Below are 22,132 nucleotides of genomic sequence, written 5' to 3' on the forward strand. Positions count from 1 at the left end.
TTAATTTTTCTAATTATTACATCCTGACAGAAAAGTTAATGCTTACCTTCAGATATTTTTGGATGTTTGCCTGACAAAAACTTCCTTTTGTAGAACTTAAAGGTTTGCCTGTGGATCTAGAGCAGAAAACAGTTTGTCAGAAGGTGATGACATTAGTACATAAAACATCTCAATTAGTTTCAAAACACAACTATTGCTTATGTCTAAGTCTTGGCAACTAGATTTCTAACACTTAAAACATGCTGGAAAATTGTAATGAATTGTATCTCCTTGTGATGGGCAAAATATAATGTGTAAACTCTAACTCAAGCAGAGATATGTAATAAACTGCAGGGGCAAATGTTTCAATAGAACTTCAAGGGTCCCTTGATCATCTCTGGATAAGAAATCAGCAGACTTGGATCCCAACTCGAGTTCTTACTATATAGCTTCTCCACATCCTCCATCCTGATCAACAATCAGCATTTTCTGGAAAATGTGTGCATGCTCTAAGCTTCAGATAGTACTGTGTTCTGACGTGTAGGGGCAGAAGCAATACCTTCAGTTCTGTTAATTTAATCTAGATCTAGGTTTTTATTTAAATAACATGCTTTTCTCCATGTGTCCCAAAATGCCAAGAAAGGAAGAGGCTGCAGATATAACCTGTACACTATCCCTAACGCTTGTGTCTTAGGAGGAGGACTTTAGATACAACTGTACAGACAAGCTGGTACCCACCCACATATGTCGATTGAGGGACTGCAAAACTGCAGCATGTTCTTGAGTTTATCTGGCTCAACTCTTTAAGATGTTTCTGTTTGTTTATTCTAAACTTAAAACATAAGTACTCCATATCTCCTTATGCCACCCTCTTAGAGTACTCTTAAGTCTTGAGCCATTTTCTGAAATGTGTGCTAAGTGCACACAAAACGAAGACATGTCAAGTAATTGAAATATTTCAAAACTATGCACCTACATGCTGAATGAATGGCATTAATCTTAAGAGGCCTGTCCGTTTGTTGAATTTATTTAATGTTAACTATTCTCAAACTGAAGTCTTATCCCATGTCTCAAAGGATTCCTCTTAAATTATACCTTATCCTTTGTGTCCTTTTCAACAAGTTAGCATTTTCATCCTCTTGAAAGCTCTGTTTCTCAAACTGCAAACTCTTGCAATGGCAATCACCATCTGAAAGCATTGTTTAAGAATAGTCCAAGTTGATGTTGGGATTGTTAGTCATATCAAGGACAGACGCAGACAGGAACTAGTTTATAATCTTGAGTAAGATGAAGGAAATTCTTCCACACAGCAACTGTTAGTCCATTTTAGTAAAACCGGTGCTTGTTCCATAAATATGCCAAAGGGGCATTTTAAGTTTGAATTCTGGATGATTGATCTGTTCAGTATATCATGAAAATAGACAAAAAGCATGAGGATTGCTTCCCTGTAGAAACAGTGGTGGTAAGTGGCTGTATGTGTCCCCATATGGGCCTTGCTAATCTGATTGTAGCTATTATAACTTTATGGACTGGACTTCCAGTCTCTTGATCCTCCAGTATCTTTCTAGGAAACCTATACTAGCACCTTGCACTGTGGCCTCAAGCAGACTTTGGCAAGGGCTTGGGAGTGTGGCCAGCAGTCTTTCCCAACCTTGACTTACATTTTGAGCTGTTACCATTCAGGAGTACAGCTGGTAGTTCTAGCATAAGCCTGAAAAATAAGGAAAGATGAATCTGTATCTAATCACCAGATACCAGAAAGATTGCAATGGCTAATTGAAATGAAGTCCCAGGACCTTTTGTCAGTTTTCTGGTTTTGAATCCTTTAGAATCATAAATTCTATAATCCCTTAGAATATATTTTAGGGGGCTTTGCTTTATGAAAGTTACTCTAAGCACTGGTTTGATCCTCAAATGTCCACCACAGCCACAGCTGGGCCAGGTCAGGCAAAAGTCAGAAGGCCAAAGCTCCAGTCTCCAGATGCCAGGGGCTTTGTTCAAGCCATCAACTGGCTGCTTCCTAGGATGGATTAGCAGGGGGCTGGATTGCAAATGGCAAAGGCAGCTCTGATTAGAGCCTATATCTGGACTCAGAAAAATGATTAAAAAATGAAGTGACTAGATTTGGGGCATAATACCAGGATTTTTTGTCATTACCTCTTATTGTTGAGTGACTGAACCAGTTGTTGTCACAAATAGTCATATTTATCTTCCTGTTTCCTTCAACAAATGTTTCCTTAAAGTAATAATGGATTTGTTTTTGCAATGGCCCTTTTTTGTAATGGTGATGGGTGGGGTTTTGTCTGTGGTATTAAATTTTACTGGTCTGACAAGGACTTCAGCTAAACCAACAGCTGCACCAAAAAAAGGCCTTTGTAAGTATGAGGCACTCAGATTACTTTAAATATCATCTTGCATTGGCCTTAGGCTGGCCTGTTGGTTGAAGCCCTAAAAATAAACACCTATTAATCAGCTAATGGCAACATGGGTGGACCCGCTGTGAGTACAAGAACCTCCGTCTAACCTCATTGAGTAGCTTGTCTTATGTCACCAGGATGAGGTGGTTTGCAGCCCGGAATGCCTCTAAAAGGAAAGACCATCACGGGCTTAACTAAATGTTGAAAATAACCTCCACAACTCCTCTCCACACTTAACGGCTTGCTTTTAACTTGGTGAAATCAAGCCGCAGCCCCAGCCGCAGGGACTGTGTGAGGTCATTTTAGCCAGCCACACAGTTTGTAAAACGAAACTGCAGGTTCAGGTAGTCTCCATTCTCTTGTCTTTTAATCAAAAAGTCATCAGAAGGGAACTCACTCCTGGAAGTCCTTATCTTCATAAAATTCAGCTAATGATTCCTGTTGAGTTAAATAAAGTCACTGTGTAACTCACTAAGGAAATTGTTAGCTGTTCACCTCATGCCCGCAGACCTCTCAAAAGAATACAAACTGGAGGAACCCCGTGGAGCTGGGCTGGTACTGTTTATATGCACGTACTTTGTCCCAGTGACTTGAGGAAGTTGAGCCCTCAGCATAGTTTACTACTTTGGACTGCCAGCCGTTTTTTTTTCCCCCTGTTTGCCTGTATGGACTTGGGAACCTTTATGGAGTAGACACGGGATGGGGGTAAATCTTGTTTTAATGTATCCTTTTCTTTAATGTGTTTACCCACAAATAAGTGAGCTGTACTAGATACTTCGGCTGTGCACAGAGTAAATATTTAACTCCCAGATCCCATTGCTGAAACATGGCCTACACTATTTGGGTTTCAAGATAAAGGATTGTCCTCCCTCGTCCCCAGCAGTGGACTACCGTGCTTTCCACCTGTGCTTGATGGTGATGGGCTTCTCACTTAGGGAGCAACTGTTGGGTCCTCAAAGCACCTGGTCTCTAAGGAGGCCTTCCTTTACCCCATTCACACTTTACTCTCCAGCTGTGTTCTGCATGCCCATAAGGTTTTTCAGACCAGTGAAGAATCGCCTTCCACCTGAACTGTGAGCTTGTTCCTCTTACCCACTCATCTACTCAGATGAACCTTGGCTTCTGGACTTAGATTGCCTCACCTCTGCTTATACTTCCCTTACCTGCTTGTCTCCCTCACTGCTGATGGTTCTTCCTGTTAACTTTGCTTCATGAGTCTAGCAACCTTTACCAGAAGGCAGGATGTATTTTCTGTCCCTGTTCTGCCATTAAACAGGAGATAGCCTTGCACACCTTTGGAGGTGGAGCTGGATTCATCATGGCTGTCATGTAATTCTGTCTCTTGACCCGAGTGGCTCAATTTCCTCTGTTAAGTCAGAATACTGCTTTTTCAAGACTAGCTGTATTACTAGTGGAAATACTTTGAGACCTATGAAGCCTTCTGCAAACCACCAGCTCCCAGGCTATGAAAGCAAATCCTCTTTTGAATCTAACCCTGCAGTTTGTCCTCCTTCTAATCTTCAACTGTGTAAAAGCTTTTTCAATCTTTCCTGTGACTTCTCTGAAGTGTCTTCACTAACCTCAATGGCTGGTTTACACTGGTGCTGCCCACTGGGCCGCCTTAAGCCCCAATCAGATCCCCACGTTTTGCCATGAAAACCAGCCTTAGTGTCCCCCAAATCCTGTTTTTGTAAAGTGTCATCCCAAACAGCTGCTGCTATTATGTTTTATCAGTTGCCTGTTTCCATTTCCAAATCTTAAAATGCTTTGCTGTTTGCATGTTATTTTAGGATTTATCTTAAATCCTAAAATGGTAAACATTAAGTATATTTAAACTAATGCAACAGAACTCTAAAATTAACTCCCTTTCTACTCGGCCTATCTTGCATTTAGAGTCAAACAAGTAGCACCTCAGGATTTTCCTTTGGCTGAATTCTTTGTGTGTACTAGATCAGTTCATCCATTGATGGGCATTTTGACTGCTTTATTCCTCCCCCCTCCCCAAGATAGCTAAACCATGTATAACAAATGAACTACTAAGCCCAGAAACACTTCTCAGTATGCTCTGGATCCAACAGGAAATGTGCCTCTAGTGTAACGAGAACTTAAGACATTGCCCTGACATTGTTATGTGCAATCCTTTTGCTGTAGAAATGTGCACAGTGGTGTTGTATCAGTAAAAGCAACTAAACATTTAAATCTCACAACAGGATTTTGAGTCATGTTTAAAGTCTCATGAAGCTCAACTTGTCAAGAGACAAATGACTGAGAAATAATTCCTGCACTGAATCAAAGCATCCTAGTCTACTTGTGAACTTAGGAAATTTTCTGACTTTAGTTTACTCAGGATTCCTGTGTCTCTGATCTTCATTTCAAATCTTCATCCTGAGTGGCAGCCCATCCTCGAGCATCTCTTTACTGGTCCAGTGTCCCTTTCCAAATGGGTTAATTTCTAGCTCTGGATATCTCTCTGATGCCCAGTGCAGAACAGGGTCAAAATGAATATGTGCAAATAAAAGTATTACAAAAGTTCACTACCAAATCCATCTTAAATATGTTTTATAGATAGAAATCTATGGGACTTGTCCAGTGTGGCAGGGTAGTACCCAGTTTTCTTGAAACTAGACCTACAGAGCCCGCACCTTGATGAAGACAAGGAGGGATTAGAATGTGTTAAGTTTGTCTACGGCCATAGCACCCTGAACGCGCCCGATCTCGTCTGATCTCGGAAGAATGTGTTAAGTTCGTGAGTAGCTCTTGGGAAGTAAGAGCATAGCTAAGACACTTTCAGGCTTTCTTTAACTCTTAAAGATCTGTGGTTTTGTTTTTAATTAAGTCAGTTACTGAGAAGAGGGAGAGACTGATCTTCCATCCACAAGTTGACTCCCTAAATAGGGGTGCTGGGCTGTTCCAAAAGTCGGAAGCTGCTTCCGTCGTCTCCCATATGGGTGCATGGACCCAAATTCTAATCCTCCACTGCTTTCCCAGGCCATTAGTTTACACTTAAACATCTTGGACAAGTTGTATGTAGAAGGATACCAAATAGAAAATTCCAAAAATGACTCTTAAAGCCCAACAGATTACATTTTCTCCAAAGTTGATATTTGGTACAACTGAACCTTGCCCAAGTTGGACCGCATAGCATTAATGTCCTTTCCACTCTGAGCCTCTGTCACCTCAATGCCCTGCTGGTGGACACTTGCTGAAATTGAACCACTGTACCTTATCCAACAGCATTTCCTTCTTCACTTTAGTAAAAAAAGCGAAAGACTTATACAATCTGAAGAGAAACCAGAGCATCTGCCTTCACTTTAACTTCCCTGTCTTATTTTATTCTAGAAGTCTGGCATTAATCCGTGTCCTTAAAAATTTAGTTACATCTTTACAAAGTTTAATAAACTATAAATCTGACCTTTTGAAGTTCACATTTGCATCTTTGCTGAGCTCAATTTTCTGTTTTGCTGTTTTACTACATGTGACTCTTTGGGGGAAAGGCAGAGTATAAATCCAATAAATCTTATAAGAAAGTGAGAATCTTATGGTTTCTAAAGGGTCACGATAAAAAGATAAGTCATTTTGCAGAGTCTTCTATATTACAGAAAAATAGAGCTAGGAAGAGTACAAGCTTCCACTCTGGAATAGGTATTTGTGGCTCAACTAAAAGCAACCCCTTGGCTTACACAAGTTCACTTTATCTCTTGGCTCATCTTAAATACCTTCAGGTATTTTGGAAAAACCAAGCTGATGAAACTGCTTGAGATATGGCCAAGAAAAGTAGTACTTCATTTTGATTGATGGTTTTACAATTTTACGTGGATAACAGCTACTATAAACAAAAGCCTTCCTAAACTTCTTGTACTTAAAGGAAGCCAAAGCCACCTAATGTGACAAGCAGTTGGCTACCAAGTGCTTGTCTTGGCAGCCAATTCCTACAGTTCCTACAGGCCCTCAAAGCTGCTCTCCCACCCCATGCACCCACAGCCCCTGCCCCCCACTGGCCTCCACGTGGCCATCAGCTGTGTTGCACCCAAAGGCTGGTATTCTTGGTTTCTACCAGGCTTTAATCCGCAACATCCTTTTTCACATGCCGTTATAGAAGATGCAGATTACTAAGATTAACTCCAGCAACTTCAAAGTTAGCTATTCAGAAACATGCAACTAGGATTTTCCAAAAGGAAAGACATTTAAAAACAGAGGGAACTTTGTAGTGGTTTAGTCGCTAGATGGCCACAGTGACCAGGATTAGACCAGGCCAAAGCCATGGAGCTTCATTTAGGTCTCCTACGTGGAGAGTAGGGGCCCAATTCTTTGGCCATCTTCCCCACCAAAGTAGCCGGAAACTGGATTGGAGCTTGAGCAACAGAGACACAAACTGGCACCCATATGAGATGTCAGCATTGCAAGCAATGGCTTTACCTGATGTGTCACAACACCGGACCTGGGACATACTTTTTAAGTCTCCTCACTTTTAAGAATTACTTTCCCTCTTCATGGATTAGAGGGCTGTCACCAAGAGACTTTTGTCCTAAATGCATAATAGCACTCATAGCTCCTCTTGGAGCAAGGGTTCATTCATACAATTATATGTTCACTCAGCATTTCTTGGCCAACTTCTGTGTGCCACTAAAACAAACCGCTTCCCTGAAGCTTTTGCTGTGATGGTGTTTGGTTAAAACTTGGACCAGACCTCCATTTCTTCTGCTTTCTGGGACCTGTCTTAATTGTGTCCCTCTGCCTGACCTTTTTTTCCGAATGACCAGACATTTACAGATCATAACTTTATTTTGTCCTTTCCCACATTGGTCTTATGTGAAACTTGGAAAGTTTTCATTTGGGGAGGCTGGTTTGGTTAACCAGAGATTTCTCTTTATGAAATATTTATTGTAAACAAGAATGTTAAATACTCACTTAGAACAAGTTGGGATCTGACATACCTGAAGCATTGTGTCACATGAAAGATTTATAGGGCAAACATGTATCAGCCTTAATCCTTTAGTTATTTGACAGTGCCAAGGATGAAAATTCCAATACTTTTTATTCTAAACACTTCATACATCCAGAATGTATAAATCTTTTTGTCCCTGGAGATAAACGTCTGGGTGAACTCTAGGTTACCCTGCAATCTTTGGAGAGCTGAGCCAACAAGAAAAACTCCTTTGCCCTCTACTCAGCACTGCATGAGAAGCATTTGGGGTAACTGATGTTTATGTAATATTTCTTAATGCTGCTACTTTCTAAAAACTCATAAAATTTATAAATTTCAGAAAGAACCTCAATTTGTCTGAGTCCATAGTAAAGTGACTGGCAAGCAGCAGCCTGGGCTACAACACTGTCAACATAGGCTTTGCCAATTTGATTATCCATTATGGTTGTCATATCAATTATAAATTCTCTGACATCAAACATTAAATCAGCTGAAATGATGGGTTTGCCTTGGCATGTTTCCCTGGGGAAATAACTGAGATAACATGTAATAATTCATACAACCAATTTTGTAAGCCACCCCAACTTTTGGAGAAAGGCTTGGGTATAAATTCTAGGTAGATAGATGATGATTTGCACCCAAGGTCTACATTAAGGTATTTCTCACTGTTCAGTACTGTAATGTCTTCAAAGTAACCTGACCCTGGGTACTTGGGCACTCTTAGGGTCTCTGTTCATTTCCCTGCTGTTTGCTAATTCTCTCCCCCTCCTACTTGAGAATCTGTGCTATCCATTCAGCATCCTCATTATCAAATCATAGCTATGGTTGCATTCAAGCTCATCAATGATACCATGAGACAACCGGATTGCTCAAAATGCTTCTAAATTCACCATCCCCATGCCTATCCTGATCCTGAGTCTTGCCCTTCATTCCCCAGTTTGCCTCCACCAATAGGAGTTTCACTGAGAAAATGGTCAATGAATAAATACAATGTAGTTAACTTGCCTGTGGGTCTGGTATAATAGCCTAGTGGCAGAACTCTCACCTTGCGTGCACTGGGATCCCATATGGGCACCAGCTCATATCCCAGCTGCTCCGCTTCACACCCAGCTCCCTACTTTTGTGGCCTGGGAAAGCAGTAGAGGATAGCCCAAAGCCTTGGGACCCTGCACCCATGGGAGACCCAAAAGGAGCTCCTGACTTTGGATCACCTCGGCTCCAGCCATTGTGGCCACTTAGAGAGTGAATCAGTGGACAGAAGATCTTTCTGTAACTCCTTCTGTATTTCTGCCTTTCCAATAAATCTTTAAAAACTTGCCCTCTGTAGAATACTGTGGCATTGCTCTACTTCAGGGAATTATTTGGCTGTTTATACAATACCATTTTACAGTTCAAATGTGGAATGATTTGTTTTCCTATATATGAATTGTGGTTTATGTGGATGGGTATGTGTATAGATTATTTGAATCTACTCATTGATTTGAAAGAGTGACAGTTTGAGAGCTTCCACCTCTTAATTTACTCCCCCAAATGGACACAACAAAATCTGGGGCAGGCTGAACCTAAGATCTGGGAATGCCATTCTGGCTTCCCACACGCATGGCAGAGATTCAAGTATTTGAACCACTTTCCACTGCTTTTCTGGACCCATCAGCAAGAAGCTGGATAAGAAGCAGAACAGCTAGGATTTAAACTTGTACCCTAATATAGGATGCTATAGTCACACGTGGTGACTTAACTTCCTGTGCCATAACACCCCTTCGTATGGATTAGTGCATGTACGGAGACGAGCAATACACATTGGCAGTCAACATTTCTCAAGAGAACAGATAAAAAGCAGATTAGACAAAATAGCATCTGTCTTTTTTTTTTTTTCTTAAGACTTGCAAGGTAGAAAGACCAGAAGTACTTATAGCATTGAAGTAATACTACACATGAAAAAAAAGGTTAAGCATTTTTCCAGGTTATTTAGTGTAGACATGAAAATGTCAGCTTATGTAGACCCCAAGGAGAAAAATCGGGTCACTTTGGTTGCAAATTTGTATACATCTTAAATTTCAATGTCTTCTGAGTAGCATATTAAGTTGACCAGAGTGCCAGAACCTTCATGACATGAGCACTTTATTGCACGCATTTACATGTAGGCATTACACACATACTTTGCATATAAACATGTGCAAGCATATTTCACTTGGAATGAATAGTTATTTACAGCTCTGTCTGTAGATACATACAACAATGATTAACAAGTGCATCACCAATCTACAACACGAAGATTAAAACTAAATAAACAGTGGTAAGAGTTTATTTTAAAACAATTACAAGCTGTTTTATATTTCTCCTTCGGTCCTGAGCTATAAAAATGCACTCCTCATAAAAACCACATGCAAGTCTTTTTGATGGTGAAAAAGTTGACTCCCAACAGCCACATGTCTGCTCCTTTCCTTCAAAGCTCACACAAAGCTCGCACGACATCTTGGAGAAAGTGTGTGCATGCACACGTAGGTGCACATCTGCATGTAGATACCCCAATCTGCATCTGTCAAGATGGACATTTATGCCTACATCTACACAGACCTGACTCTCTAACTTCCGGAAAGGGTCTTTGCCATTTACCTATAAGCTGAACTGCTTTTGATACAGTCAGGTCTGCTTTCATTCAGTGAAGATCCTTATGAACACGAAACTTGACTGAAAGCTGTCATCTATCAATCCACTTGTCACCCTTCAATTGAAAATTGCTCCACTGGCTTGACCCCAGATTTATACAGTGGGGCCTGGTGCACGCTCGTCCCCCCGCCCCCTTTCTATACTTCTCTAGCTCATTTCATTGGGATGGAAAATGCTTGGATCACTTCACAAGTTGACCCTTTATCAAGAGACTAATTGCTTAACTATCTAGGGGTCTTAACTATTCACTCCTCAGTGTCTTTACTGTATTTCTAAAAGAGATAGAAGAACATACTCGTGTTTAAGGATGCAAGCCTAACAATGTCCTCGTGGCTGAAAATTGATAAGGCAAGTTAATAGCAGAAGCATAAGTCTCATCTCCATGAGAGGGTTTGAGGAGCAAAAATGGGCCTGAGGGGTTCACTGCATCAGTCTTTGCAGACAAGGCTGAATTGATCAACAGACAAACCACCCTCATGCACCGTTTTCTTCCTGCCCTTTCATCTTAATCCAGCTGCTTATCTGTGAGCAATGCTGGTGCTCTGAGTATACCCCTCTTCCCTCATGTGTACCTTGTGCCCCAAAACTTCTGAGCCCCTCAGGGCATGAGACCCTCTTCTCTGAACTTGATGTCGTTCTCATTCCCTAGGTTCCTTCCATCTGGCTGTCAGGGGCTATAAATGTGCTCATTTCAAGTACAGTCATTTTAACTCCTGCAATCTAATCATTTTAATTGCTTTTGCCTGAACTATAGGCTTTTTTTTTTTGCCATACACATGCAAACTGAAATGTTGAAATGAGTATTTTGAGAAATGTTTTGGTAGGAAACTTACTTCATACTTCACAGACTAGGTGGATCCCAACTCGTGTACTATGAGTCATATTGCTTCTGACCCCCTTCTTTTGAGGTATTGTAATATTGTAAATGCTTGCAAATTGCTGTGTAACCAGTATTAGAGTCCTACAGTAGTAACAAGACAAGTCCTAGCATTGGAACTGCTTGCATTCACTGTGGTCTTCTTTGTGCCCTAATCTATTCATGAACCAAAGAGAAGATTGTACTCCTCTCTTAGGGTAGAAGTAGCAAAGTCAGCTGTGCCTGTGTGTTCTAGAAACACCATTACATAATTAGTGTTCAGTAAATATTGATGTGTTGGTCGTAGGAATTGCTAGTTCATGAATTATCTAGTCAGCATATTTAGAGACACAATGGTTGGTCACCGGTCCCATGAGATGTCTGACACCTAACAAGCTAAATTGTACTAGGGAAATCAACCAGGCAGTTGGTGGTTAGAACTAATTTCAGAACTACAATGTTTTGATCAGAAATCTCAATTCCTGTGTCTTTTCCACATTTTCAAAGAGGTCTCTAGGAAAACCATAACAATAGAAAGGAAGTGATTTCCCTTGGCCTTCAGTAAAATACCATCAAAGCAATCCCTGGATTAGAGGACTGTGATGAGGCAAAGCAAAGAGGACGGTCCTGTAGTTCAAAAACTGGCAAGTTCTTCCTGGTTTCTGTCCACAGTAAAGGATCTTCTATTCTTATAGAAAGGTTTGACTAAATGACACAACTCTTATATTCTCACAAGCATTCGCAATCTGGATCCTTGGGGATTATCTGAGGATAGCTACATTTTTCTAGAAAACTAAGAATTTACTCACTAACAACATTTTTAAAACATTCTTGGTGACAGTGCTTTAAAAATACATTACAGCTTTCACTGTTCCTAAAAAACTGAACAAAATGTAACCGGCATCTGTTTTTCCTGGATAGTCTCAACACCTGCTCCCAGAGACCGTCTGTTTGCTTCACCACCAAACCGCCATAGACTATCACAGTTGGGTTGTGGGATTTTTTCCTACTGTGTCCTTCCTGGTTATTAGAAACCATTCACCTCCACTGGTGAAGTGTTATGCCCATATCCTGCCTCCTGCCTTTTACCCCTTCTGCATCTTTAGAAACCTGAAGTTTAATATGAACAGAACTAAGAGTACAGAAGGGTGTGTAGAGGAAATGTGAGGAGCTAGGATGCTCTGTATTAAGCGCAGTTTCATAGCAAATCTCCATCAAGGGATATCTAAGCTACCTAATCATCTCCTTTCATAGCCCTTTCTGGGTTCAGTTATGACTAAAGCCAGTCTGCCCAGTAGCATTCTCCATCCTGCGTGAGAAGTGGGTTTCGACTATTAAACTTGAGATTGTAGTGCATATTTGTGCTCGTCATGCTGTAACAACTGGCTCTGACTTAAAATAGCAAACATTCATTTCAGCCTTCTTGAGTTAGGAATATGGGCACTACTTAGCTGGATCAGCTGCCTCAGGGCTCTGCCAGTATGTACTGACAACCTGATCTCGCATGAAGGCTAACTGAAACTCTGCTTCCAAGCTTGCCCGGTGGTTCAGTAGACTTCCTCACAGACTGTTGGACTGAAGGCTAAAGTTGCTCACTAGCTGTTGACCACAGTGTACCCTTGATTCCTTCTCGCACGGCTCTCTCCCGCATCGTGGCTGGCTTTGTGAAAGTACAAGCATAGAGCAACAGACAGCATAGTTGCACAAAGGACAGTCCTTAGGTACCTGATCAGAGGTGCATCCTAACACTTGCCATTTTCTGTTAGAAAGATATCCATTCTACTATGCATCCATAGGCCCAGCCCACACTCGAGGGGTGGGGATTGCACAAGGACAGGAGTGCTAGGAGGCAGGTAACTTCGAATCCATATTAGTCTATCACAGTACCTCTTTGACTCACTTGCAGCTTGGACCTCCAGCACCACCATTGCTGCAGGTCCTTCTTTCACTACTGCTGTTGCCCGATTTCACCTGTGACACCCTTATCTTGCAGTGGTGACACAGTTGTGACTAATCAGTGGGACCTGATGCAGTTCTAACTGTCTACTCAGTTTTTACTGTGAGGATGAACCACAAGTGCCAGGTCAGGGTAGCTAAAAATCTGAGTAGTCTCTTCGCCTCTTCAATGCCCATATCATGACATCTCCTTTGTGCGCACTGTTTACCTGCACATGACACATCCATCAATAGAAAAAGATAGAATTTTTTAAAAACTGCATCCCCCACACAAAACGAGCCTTGCCAAACTTGAGGCTCTTCTTAAAACTGAAAACAATTCTTCCTGTCTCCTCGTGATCACAGCTGTGCTTTTACATTCCACCTACTTGGGAAATACATAATGCCCAAAAGCTATGCTAATCCTATACCTTATCTACTGGAGAATTGCATGAGTCTGTATATGTTCTGTCAGGCCAGTGCTTGATGTGTAGAACAGTCTTTTGCAGGGCCTTCACAACACTCCCCCAACTGTGTTTGCCCCCAGGTTGAAAAGCCTCTGGGATAGGGCCCAGGGCAGGGATCCAGAACTCTAGGACCAGATGCTCAACACAAATGAACAAAATAGGCAGACCATTCAAAATGTCCTCTTTGCTTCTTGAACTATGAAGTCCTCCACAGCTAGTTTTGCTTTTTTTTTTTAAGGATTTATTTTTTATTGGAAAGTCTAATATACAGAGAGGAGAGACGAGAGGAAGATCTTCCATCCAATGATTTACTCCCCAAGTGACTGCAAGGGCCAAAGCTGTGCCGATCGGAAGCCAGGAGCCACTAGCTTCTTCCATGTCTCCCGCATGGGTGTAGGAACCCAAGGCTTTGGACCGTCCTTGACTGCTTTCCCAGGCCACAAGCAGGGAGCTGAATGGGAAGTGGAGCTGCCAAGATTTGAAGCAGCACCCATGTGGGTGAACTTTGTCATTATGCCACTGTTATGCGATGTAAATGCTAAGTAGGGAGATATAGGCATCTACAATTTAAAAAATCCACAATGTCTCAGCACTTGGGAATAATAGATTGGAAGGTACAGGAGACAACCCTGAGAATATGAACCTCACTTCAGTTGCTTGTTGACAGGTCAACAAATTTTTCAAAGAAACCAATTCTGCAGAATTTGGTTTTAAAAATCTCCTAATATGTAAGTTTAAGGAATTACACACCTGGCCTTTTTTTTAAAAGATGTGTCAAGTGATGCTCCATGTTTTCAAGAAATTTTCTAGAAAGTCTTGTTGAATGTTGATTTCTGGCCACTTTCAGACATTGCCCTAGATCTGCACTTGTGAGGTTACACCATAATTCGTGTTCCTCTTCCCAAGAAACTGTTAAAATGTCTGCCACCCTGCAATTTACCTCCCTAAGCACTCATTTCTAAACCAGACATTTTTGTGCCAAACACTTATGAAACCTTCAGAGTCTCTGGGTCAGTACTACACTGGAGATAAACCTCTAAAGATATAGCATCCAACAACTCAAATTCTAGGTAGGGCCTAACCAGTGCCTAGTCTTGCTGAATCACCCTGTGCAGTAAGCTGATCATTACATCGCTGCAGTCATTGTTTGACTTACACAGCTGATTCCTCTACTTTATAGGTATAAAATTTCAGCAAACCTACCAGTTACTGTATTCTATGTTCATTTATGCATCAAGTACAATCATCATGCCCACCTTTATAGGACTGGCATGACACTTGAGAATGATACATGTAGTATTAGTGTGTGCCTATCAGTGCTGTTACAGTGTTGTCCTGATAACATTTATTACCACCATGACCTAAAGTTGCCATTGGCGTGCTCATTCCTGGTCAGCACATCACCATGTCACACTGAGTCCAGTCAGCACCTCTCTCTGTACTGTCACTTATCTGATAACACATCTCTTCTCCATCCTGTACTCGAGGGTATCTGTCATGCACTAGGCACCGTGCTAGGCATGGAGAGCATGCATGCAAACGCAGTATGCTCTTTGCTACCAGCTAAATCCTAGTATAATGAAGGGACTAATGCTGAAATGGGAATAATCCTTAAGAGATGACAAAGGAACCCTGACTTTCGTTCCACAGCTGCTTCTTTCTGAAGCGGCTGGAATGGAAAGTAACCAGAGAAACACATTTTGAATGTATTTATGGTTGTCGTTCATGAAAAACCATGTTTGTGCTTACAAGTTTTGTCATGACTCTTGACTTTCACCTCCCATCTTTTTATCCTCCAGAGATGTTGGTTTCTTCTCAATGATAACTTCATTTGGAAGAAAGATTTCTTGCTCAGAAGTCACTCGCATTCTAATCCATTTTCCCCGAAGTCTCTGAAATCTGTTGAAGGATCCTCTGATATTACTATTTTGAGTGTAAATTTAGTCAGTCTTGAAAAATGATTACAGAACTGGTTCAAATGCTCATGTGCATTCATTGCTGAGGTCCCTGTGTTTGTGAAGAGGTATGCAATCCCCACAACAGAACAGTCCTGTGCTATGCACATTGTCCTAAAACTGTTTTCTTTTAAAGATTTTTTTTTTTTATTAGAGGAGAGGCAAAGATCTTCCATCCATGTATTCACTCCAAGTGGCCACAATGGCTAGAGCTGAGCAGATCCAAAGCCAGGAGCCTCTTCACATCTCACCTGTGGGAACAGGGTCCCAGGGCTTTCCCTTGAGACTGCTTTCCCAGGCCACAAGCAGGGAGTTGGATGGGAAGTGGAGCAGCTGGGACGTGAACCAGCACCCATATGAGATCCCGATGGAAGCAAGGCAGGACTTTAGCCACTATGCTAATGTGCTCAGCCCCAGGAACTGTTCTCTTTCAAATGCGATTGAGTCTCCATGACTCTCATTGGTCACAGAAATTTGTCTTTATGGTGATCTCATTCTTGAGTGGTACTTCAGTGAATGAAAACAAGCATCCAAAAGGTGAAACTTCAGTACATAAGATTGAACTTGCTGTACATCAAGATTTTAATTCCTGTTTTTTTTCCTATTTCTTACTCCTCAGAAGGAAATGCTACAGTTTTTGATTGACTTAATTTTTCAAATTTCCAACCAAAAACATGCTTAGTGTCTTATGATCAATTCCTTTGTTAGCTGTGTTCAAACTCCTCATCAACAGATAAGTTGCTGAAAGATAAGCACACATGTTCAATCATCTAGATTGCTGGGCTGCTTCAGAAAGCTAAGTACTGAAGAGACTATTGGGGAACAAGGCAGATCTATTTTTGGTAAGGTGCTGTTTTTAAATTCATTAGAAAAGCAGATCAGATTTACAGGGAAAGATTTTCCATCTGCTGGTTCACTCCCCAAGTTGCTGCAATCTGAAGCCAGGAGCTTCTTCCAAACTCTTACATGGTTGTAGAGTCCCAAGGCTTTGGGGAATCCTCTATTGCTTTGCAAGGCCACAAGCGGGAACTGGATGGGAAGTGGTACAGCCAGGACATGAACCATATCGAGATAGGGTTCCAGCACTTAGAAAGTGAGGATTTAGCCATTGAGCCATCATGCCAACCAGAAGGCAGATCTTAACTTGCCATTAAATTTTTGTCACTGAAATATCTGCAAGTCTACTTAAAAATTACAATTCTTTTAAACATTTGTTTTCATCCAGCTGAAATGCACAGAAATAATCAGGGAGAGATTCTTCCCAAATGCCTGTTACCAGGAAAGGACCACACCAAAGCCAAACTCCATCAGGATCTTCCATTTGGGTGACAGAGGTCCAGGTACTTGCACCATGCATCTGGTGTCTCAAGATGCATTAGCAGGAAGTCAGATTGGAAAATGGATGAGCTGGTACTGCAAATGGCATCGTGATGAGATACAGGTGCCCCAAGCAGTGGGTTAACATTGTACCACAATCTCCAACTGCTACTCACTTTTTAAACAGGCACTTTATCACATTTTGTGTTATGTGGGATGCTACCTAACCTAATGTAACTCCATGTGAAGCAGACTGTCATAGACAGGAGCGATCTTATGAATTGTCCTGAAAATGATCCTGGATTGTGTGACTCCGTTTAGGAAATCCTGGTTGTGAAGCCACTATGTGAAATGTTCAGATTCACAAGCTTGCAAATCCTCCTTGAGATACACGTTTCATCTAGTGCCACACAAATGAAACCAGTCCATTTGCTGGGGCATCAAGGTGTCCCCAGCCTGACTTCTCTGCCTGGAAAATGCCATTTTTGTAAAGAGCTGTCATGCTCCATGTCCTACAGCTTGATTTAGCTGTTCAGGAAAAGTGCAGGCTGCTCTTGCTCTCTGTGCTAGTGATACGTGCTTTTTATTAAATCTTTAAAATACTGGGCTTGTTTTTTATGATCCCATATATTCTTTTGTTCTTCTCTGTGACTCATTAGATCACTTTCTTTCTCCCTTTGTAAAAAAAAAAAAAAAAAAAAAAAACCTAGTGCCTTTCTAAAGAAATGTCTCCAGAATGGCTACATAATAAACTGAAGAAATGTATTGCACTTAACATTAGGTCTGTCAAGACTGACTTTGGAATGCCTTGCCAATGGACAGGTTTGAGACTTCTTAGATGTGGTCCACAGAACTGCACATCTTGTTGTTAGAATTCTAAGATCATGTGCTGTCTATCGCAGAGCCCTTTGGAAAATTAAGCACCAAATGGTGTATGTTCTAGTTACAAAGACTGTTCATTGTGCAAAGTTACCAGGAAAACCTTGGTAAATGAATGGAAGTTCATGTCAGATACAAGGTTAATGTGTGTACTTTACTGGGGCTCAACATGCCCCGTGCCCAGGGATCCTACTTGTTCTAAAAAAAAATCTTCCTTTGAGATGCAAATGGAAAAACACTGCAGTCCACTCCAAACTCCAGTAGATCTCAGTGGTCTTTAGGTCTAATAGCCTACCTAGATCTCACATCTCATGGCTCTCTCTCTGCATGAAGATTTAAAAAGTAACTGTGGCTGTAACGTGGCTACCCTACTCGAGTGAATCCTGAAACTAGTGCATGACATCGAAGTGAACTTGTTCCTGCACATACAGTATCTCACAGCCCATCCTGTACTGTTAGTTTTGGCAACTGTACTATAGCATGTAATAAATCATGGAAGGAAAAAGCTTTTTGGCCTAGGATAGTTCAGCCTGCTGTAATGTTAGAATACAGAGAGCAGTTCTGTTTTTAGACATCCTTTTACTAACCCAACATTCATAATTTATGATTTCACTGTAAAATTCCTGCAACACTACACCAAAAGTAGTGCTGCCCTTTAATTAAGTGCTCTCCGTAGGAAAAACATGAAACTGATGTGCAAAACATCTCTCCGTACACAGTGATTGATAGTGATTATATCTTTACGAACCCGGTCTAAAGGTCTCAACTTCCTGATGGGTGAAGTAGTCTTTTGGGCTATTTCCTGAGTCGACAAGGTGGAGATCAGTCACTCCTAACGGAAGAAAATTCAGAGGCACAACTTTAGAAATATCTAGCTCTCCAGCCTACGTCCATCTCTTTGTGACACATGCACTTCTGGGACTTTTATTCTTAGTCTCCATAAGACCCTATGACCAAATGTCGGTCACTATCCACGTGAGAGTTCAAAGGTGGTGAGTGGGGAAGAAGGTCCCTGCTATACCTGTGTCACAGATTTTAACTGGATGTCAGGAAGCACTCTGGCCCTATTGATGCACAACTAAAACGTCATGGTCAGAGGAGGACTTTAAGCTCGTCTAGTTTCTTTAACCTGTTTCATTGGTTTCCCAGTTCAAGTTTTAAAGTGATATCTGCTAAATATGAAGCTAAAATCTCCAGCCAGCTAACCCCTGGGTTGGCCCTATTTCTACTTGAATTTTCCCCACTGACAAGTAGGAAACACCAGCAAATTCCAGGTCCAGAATGCTTCAGGTTCATTAAAAGACACACCTCATCCAAGGTGTCAATACTTGTACTTAATGGACTCCTGAGTACAGATTAAGCTAGCTGTCAGTCACAACAGTAACGCTAAAAAGGAAACCTTAGAACACCAAGCCATTCATCTCTATCCGTGCCTTCAGAATGACTCGTCGTATGTTGCCACTCGTGTGACTGTTGTTTCCTGGGTTTTCTTGCAGATTTGGACCAGGCTTGGTCATCTATTGGTATGGATTTATCCAGGAGCTGGACTGCAACCGGGAGAGGGGTATCCTGCTTAAAGCCTGTTTCCCCACGGACATTGTCACCTTAGGCCACAGCATCGCTTGACACTCAAGATCCTAGAAGAGAAGCTGGGAGGAAGAGGCGAATCCGGAAGCAATTTGGCTTTCCTGCAGAATAAACTCCTGGCAACATCTGCCCTGAACTTCAGCTGAACTCTTGCTGCCCGTGGTCACACCACTACCTCTTTAGACAAACATATCAAGAGTTTCTGTTTTCCTTCATCCCTTGCTGATGTGAACAGCCAAGAACTACAGACACAACCCACTCATTATCAGCATTTCTGTCTCTGAAACAGTTTATAGATAGTCATAATCTTCCTTCCTTCCGGATGGTTTCTCCTTGTATGCTAGACAAAAGGAAAAATGTGGGGACGGAAAAGTGATTTCTCGGTTCTCCCAGTTACCGAATTGTCCTTTGTTTTTCCTAAGCCTCCATTCACTTTCACCTTCCCCCTTCTCCTGTGCACTCACATACTCAGTGTTGCATTACCACCAGGGAGTAATCTAACACAAGCCTAGAGAAGCTGAAGACATGAAACCTGAAAGCAAATGTTTGCTCTTGCCTGCAGGGCTCCGGGAGAGCATACAAGGTAGCCTGCTCTGCCAGCTCCTTCTGTCCTTTGTCTTTCATGGTTTCCTGACCTCAAAGCCCTGAAGCCAAGCTGCAAACAACATATTTGATGGGTGTTCAATAAGCATTATAAAAGGAAATTCCCAACAATCTACATTTATCTCATTTAACAGTATTAATTACTGTGTCTGGAAGCCATACTCTTAGAATGCAGGCTGTGTGGAGAAGAGCAAGTGCGAAGCAAGCATTAAGGAGAGGTCATTTTCTAAACAGCATGACTAGCTGTTCATATGTAACTGAGTAAACTTTACAAAAGCGTATTCTGGGTCAGAAGCTTGGCATCATGGTTAGGATGGCATCTGGGGCTTCAGCATACATGTGATCAAGGGGGGCAGCTCTGCCCCTGAACCCAGCCCCCCTGTTAGTGCCTAGCTCCTTTAGCCATTTGGGTAGTGAACCAGCAGCTTGGAGAGATCTCCTTTTCCTCTGATTCTACTTTTCACATTATAAAAATGGGCCGTGAAATGCCTAAGCAAACACAGTACACCACTTATATCTGCATTTTACATCACATAATTACACAACACTCAAATAACTTTGTTCAGCTTTGAATTAAGTGTGCCAGAAATAAGCCCAGAACAATTTTAAATAAGCAAAATATAGGGTTTCTTGTTTCCTTTTATTCACTTTTATATACTACAGCCCAGACTCCAGTCTGAAGTAAAAGCACGAATAAACATTCTTTTGGAAACTGTAAAAATCTGCACCAAAAGTGTATTTAGGTAAACATTTGCCCCAACCTGAAAATACTTAATGTTCAATAAGTAACTTTGGGAAGACTTAAATCTTTTTAATTACATATATTGCTTTGTTTCCTTTGAAAGACTTAATACAGCATTTATGTTCTGCTTATTTTGTCCCTAAGATGGTCTGCAAAACTCAATCACTTTTCCTTTTTGGAACACAGACTTATCAGATTATTTTAACTCGAGTTGGCTGCAATGAGGGAAAGAAGATAATGGGGAAGATATCCTATTTCTTGAATTCAGTATAAAATTCATGTAGATTTTGTGAAATATAACAACTCAAATTTCCTGCACAAACACATTAAAATGCAGGTTTCATAGCATATCCTAAATGTTTTTCTTCTGGAATAAATTACACTTATCTGTACAGATGTTAAATCCTGTTAAGCCCTTGTCAAGGTTTTGGTTAACGTAAAACAAATTTATGATCATGCACAAACTTAAGGAATTTTTAAAGGTTCTTACATTTTATTTCCACCTGGTGCCCTGACATGTGTAGCAAGGAAATGGTGCTGCTCAGCGAAGGCACCCCCTCGTCTTTATGCTTTTTTCACTTTGGCCTTTAAAAGTAAGAAAGAAGGCAACAGTAAATTCTACACAATGCAACAAGATTATGAGCATTCAAAGGCAAATTTCCCGCTATACAAAAATGAATGTGATTGTAATAGCTACAACCATAATTGGGTGGGGTATAAAACAGGGAAAGGGAGTAAGGTTCCCTGGAAACTTCAAGCCTCATTGCTCCAAGTCTATCTGGTATTTGCTTGCTTGTTGGACAACAAAGTACAGGATGACAACACTTTGTGGCAGTTATCGTTAGAATGCATTGGTTAAAACTGACATTTTGGGGCGCACTCTGCACACAATGCTAATGACTTGCCAGACTACAGGTTAGCTATAGAATGTAAAATAAAGTTCCCCCTGTCACATAGGTCTATCAAGAAGCTGCTGTGCAACACTGAGGGACCCATTTGAAGTATGGAGAGGGACCAGCTCAGCACAGCTGATCCAGGATGCCACGTAACGTGACTTCATGGAATCCTTCCCATTCACCCATTCATGCCAATCAAATTCTGCCTTCCAAGGAAGTACATGTCAACTCTTCAGAACACTCCTAAAATCACATCTAGGACAAAATAACCCTAGGTGTATGTACCTGTTCATCAGCAAGGTTTGATTCCACTGTAGAAAAGATAAAATTGTTGGTCTTTGGGGAGTGTATTAACACATCAAGCCAGAACCCAGATGAGGTAATCTACTAAATGGTCCCTGGTGGGCCACACTAATTAACACACAGTGCCAAAGTGAACAGTTAATCCATGCACCTCTTGCTGGGTAGCTACACCCATTTTTTCCTTTTCTCTTCAATTTGATGAAGTCGTGATGACTTTCTTTCACTTCAACTTAGTCTCCATATTTTCACTACTTTCAGCCTTTTTTTTTTTAAAGAAAGATCAAGTATCAAAATGCATCCCTCATAGACTTGGTCTATATCTAGGGTGACAATAGAGAAGATATTAGAGGAGAAATGGGCCAAAGTATTCAATTTCATGTAGCACTTGAAGATTTTCAAACTCAAATAAGAAGACAACTTAAGAGTTACAGTTTGGGATTTGTGCCCTTAGTGAAAGTTCTGGCAAAAGGAGCTAAAACTTGAAAAGCTTTACAACTTTCAGTCTAGTGTTCAACTGACTTAAACTTTTAAAGACATTTTACTACTTCAAAGAATGACTTCCTCGTTTATCTTGGAGCAGCATGCCATCTCCCATGTGATCT

General features: G+C 41.2%; 1 protein-coding gene across 4 annotated transcripts in view; it reads left to right on the forward strand.

Annotated features, from left to right (window-relative positions):
- CDIN1 (CDAN1 interacting nuclease 1) overlaps nucleotides 1–21,715 on the forward strand; it is a 202,637-nt gene extending 180,922 nt beyond the window's left edge. For all 4 annotated transcript variants that reach the window (XM_040970017.1, XM_040970019.1, XM_040970018.1 and 1 more), the window contains one exon: nucleotides 18,896–21,715. In XM_040970017.1, the coding sequence (XP_040825951.1) occupies nucleotides 18,896–19,025 (130 nt within the window). In that variant the 3' untranslated portion in view covers nucleotides 19,026–21,715. The remainder of the gene's footprint in view (nucleotides 1–18,895) is intronic.
- Nucleotides 21,716–22,132: the final 417 nt, after the last annotated feature.

Source organism: Ochotona curzoniae, unplaced genomic scaffold (assembly GCF_017591425.1).
Source record: "Ochotona curzoniae isolate NIBS_2020 unplaced genomic scaffold, NIBS_Ocur_1.0 scaffold_4701, whole genome shotgun sequence".
Lineage (NCBI taxonomy): Eukaryota > Metazoa > Chordata > Mammalia > Lagomorpha > Ochotonidae > Ochotona > Ochotona curzoniae.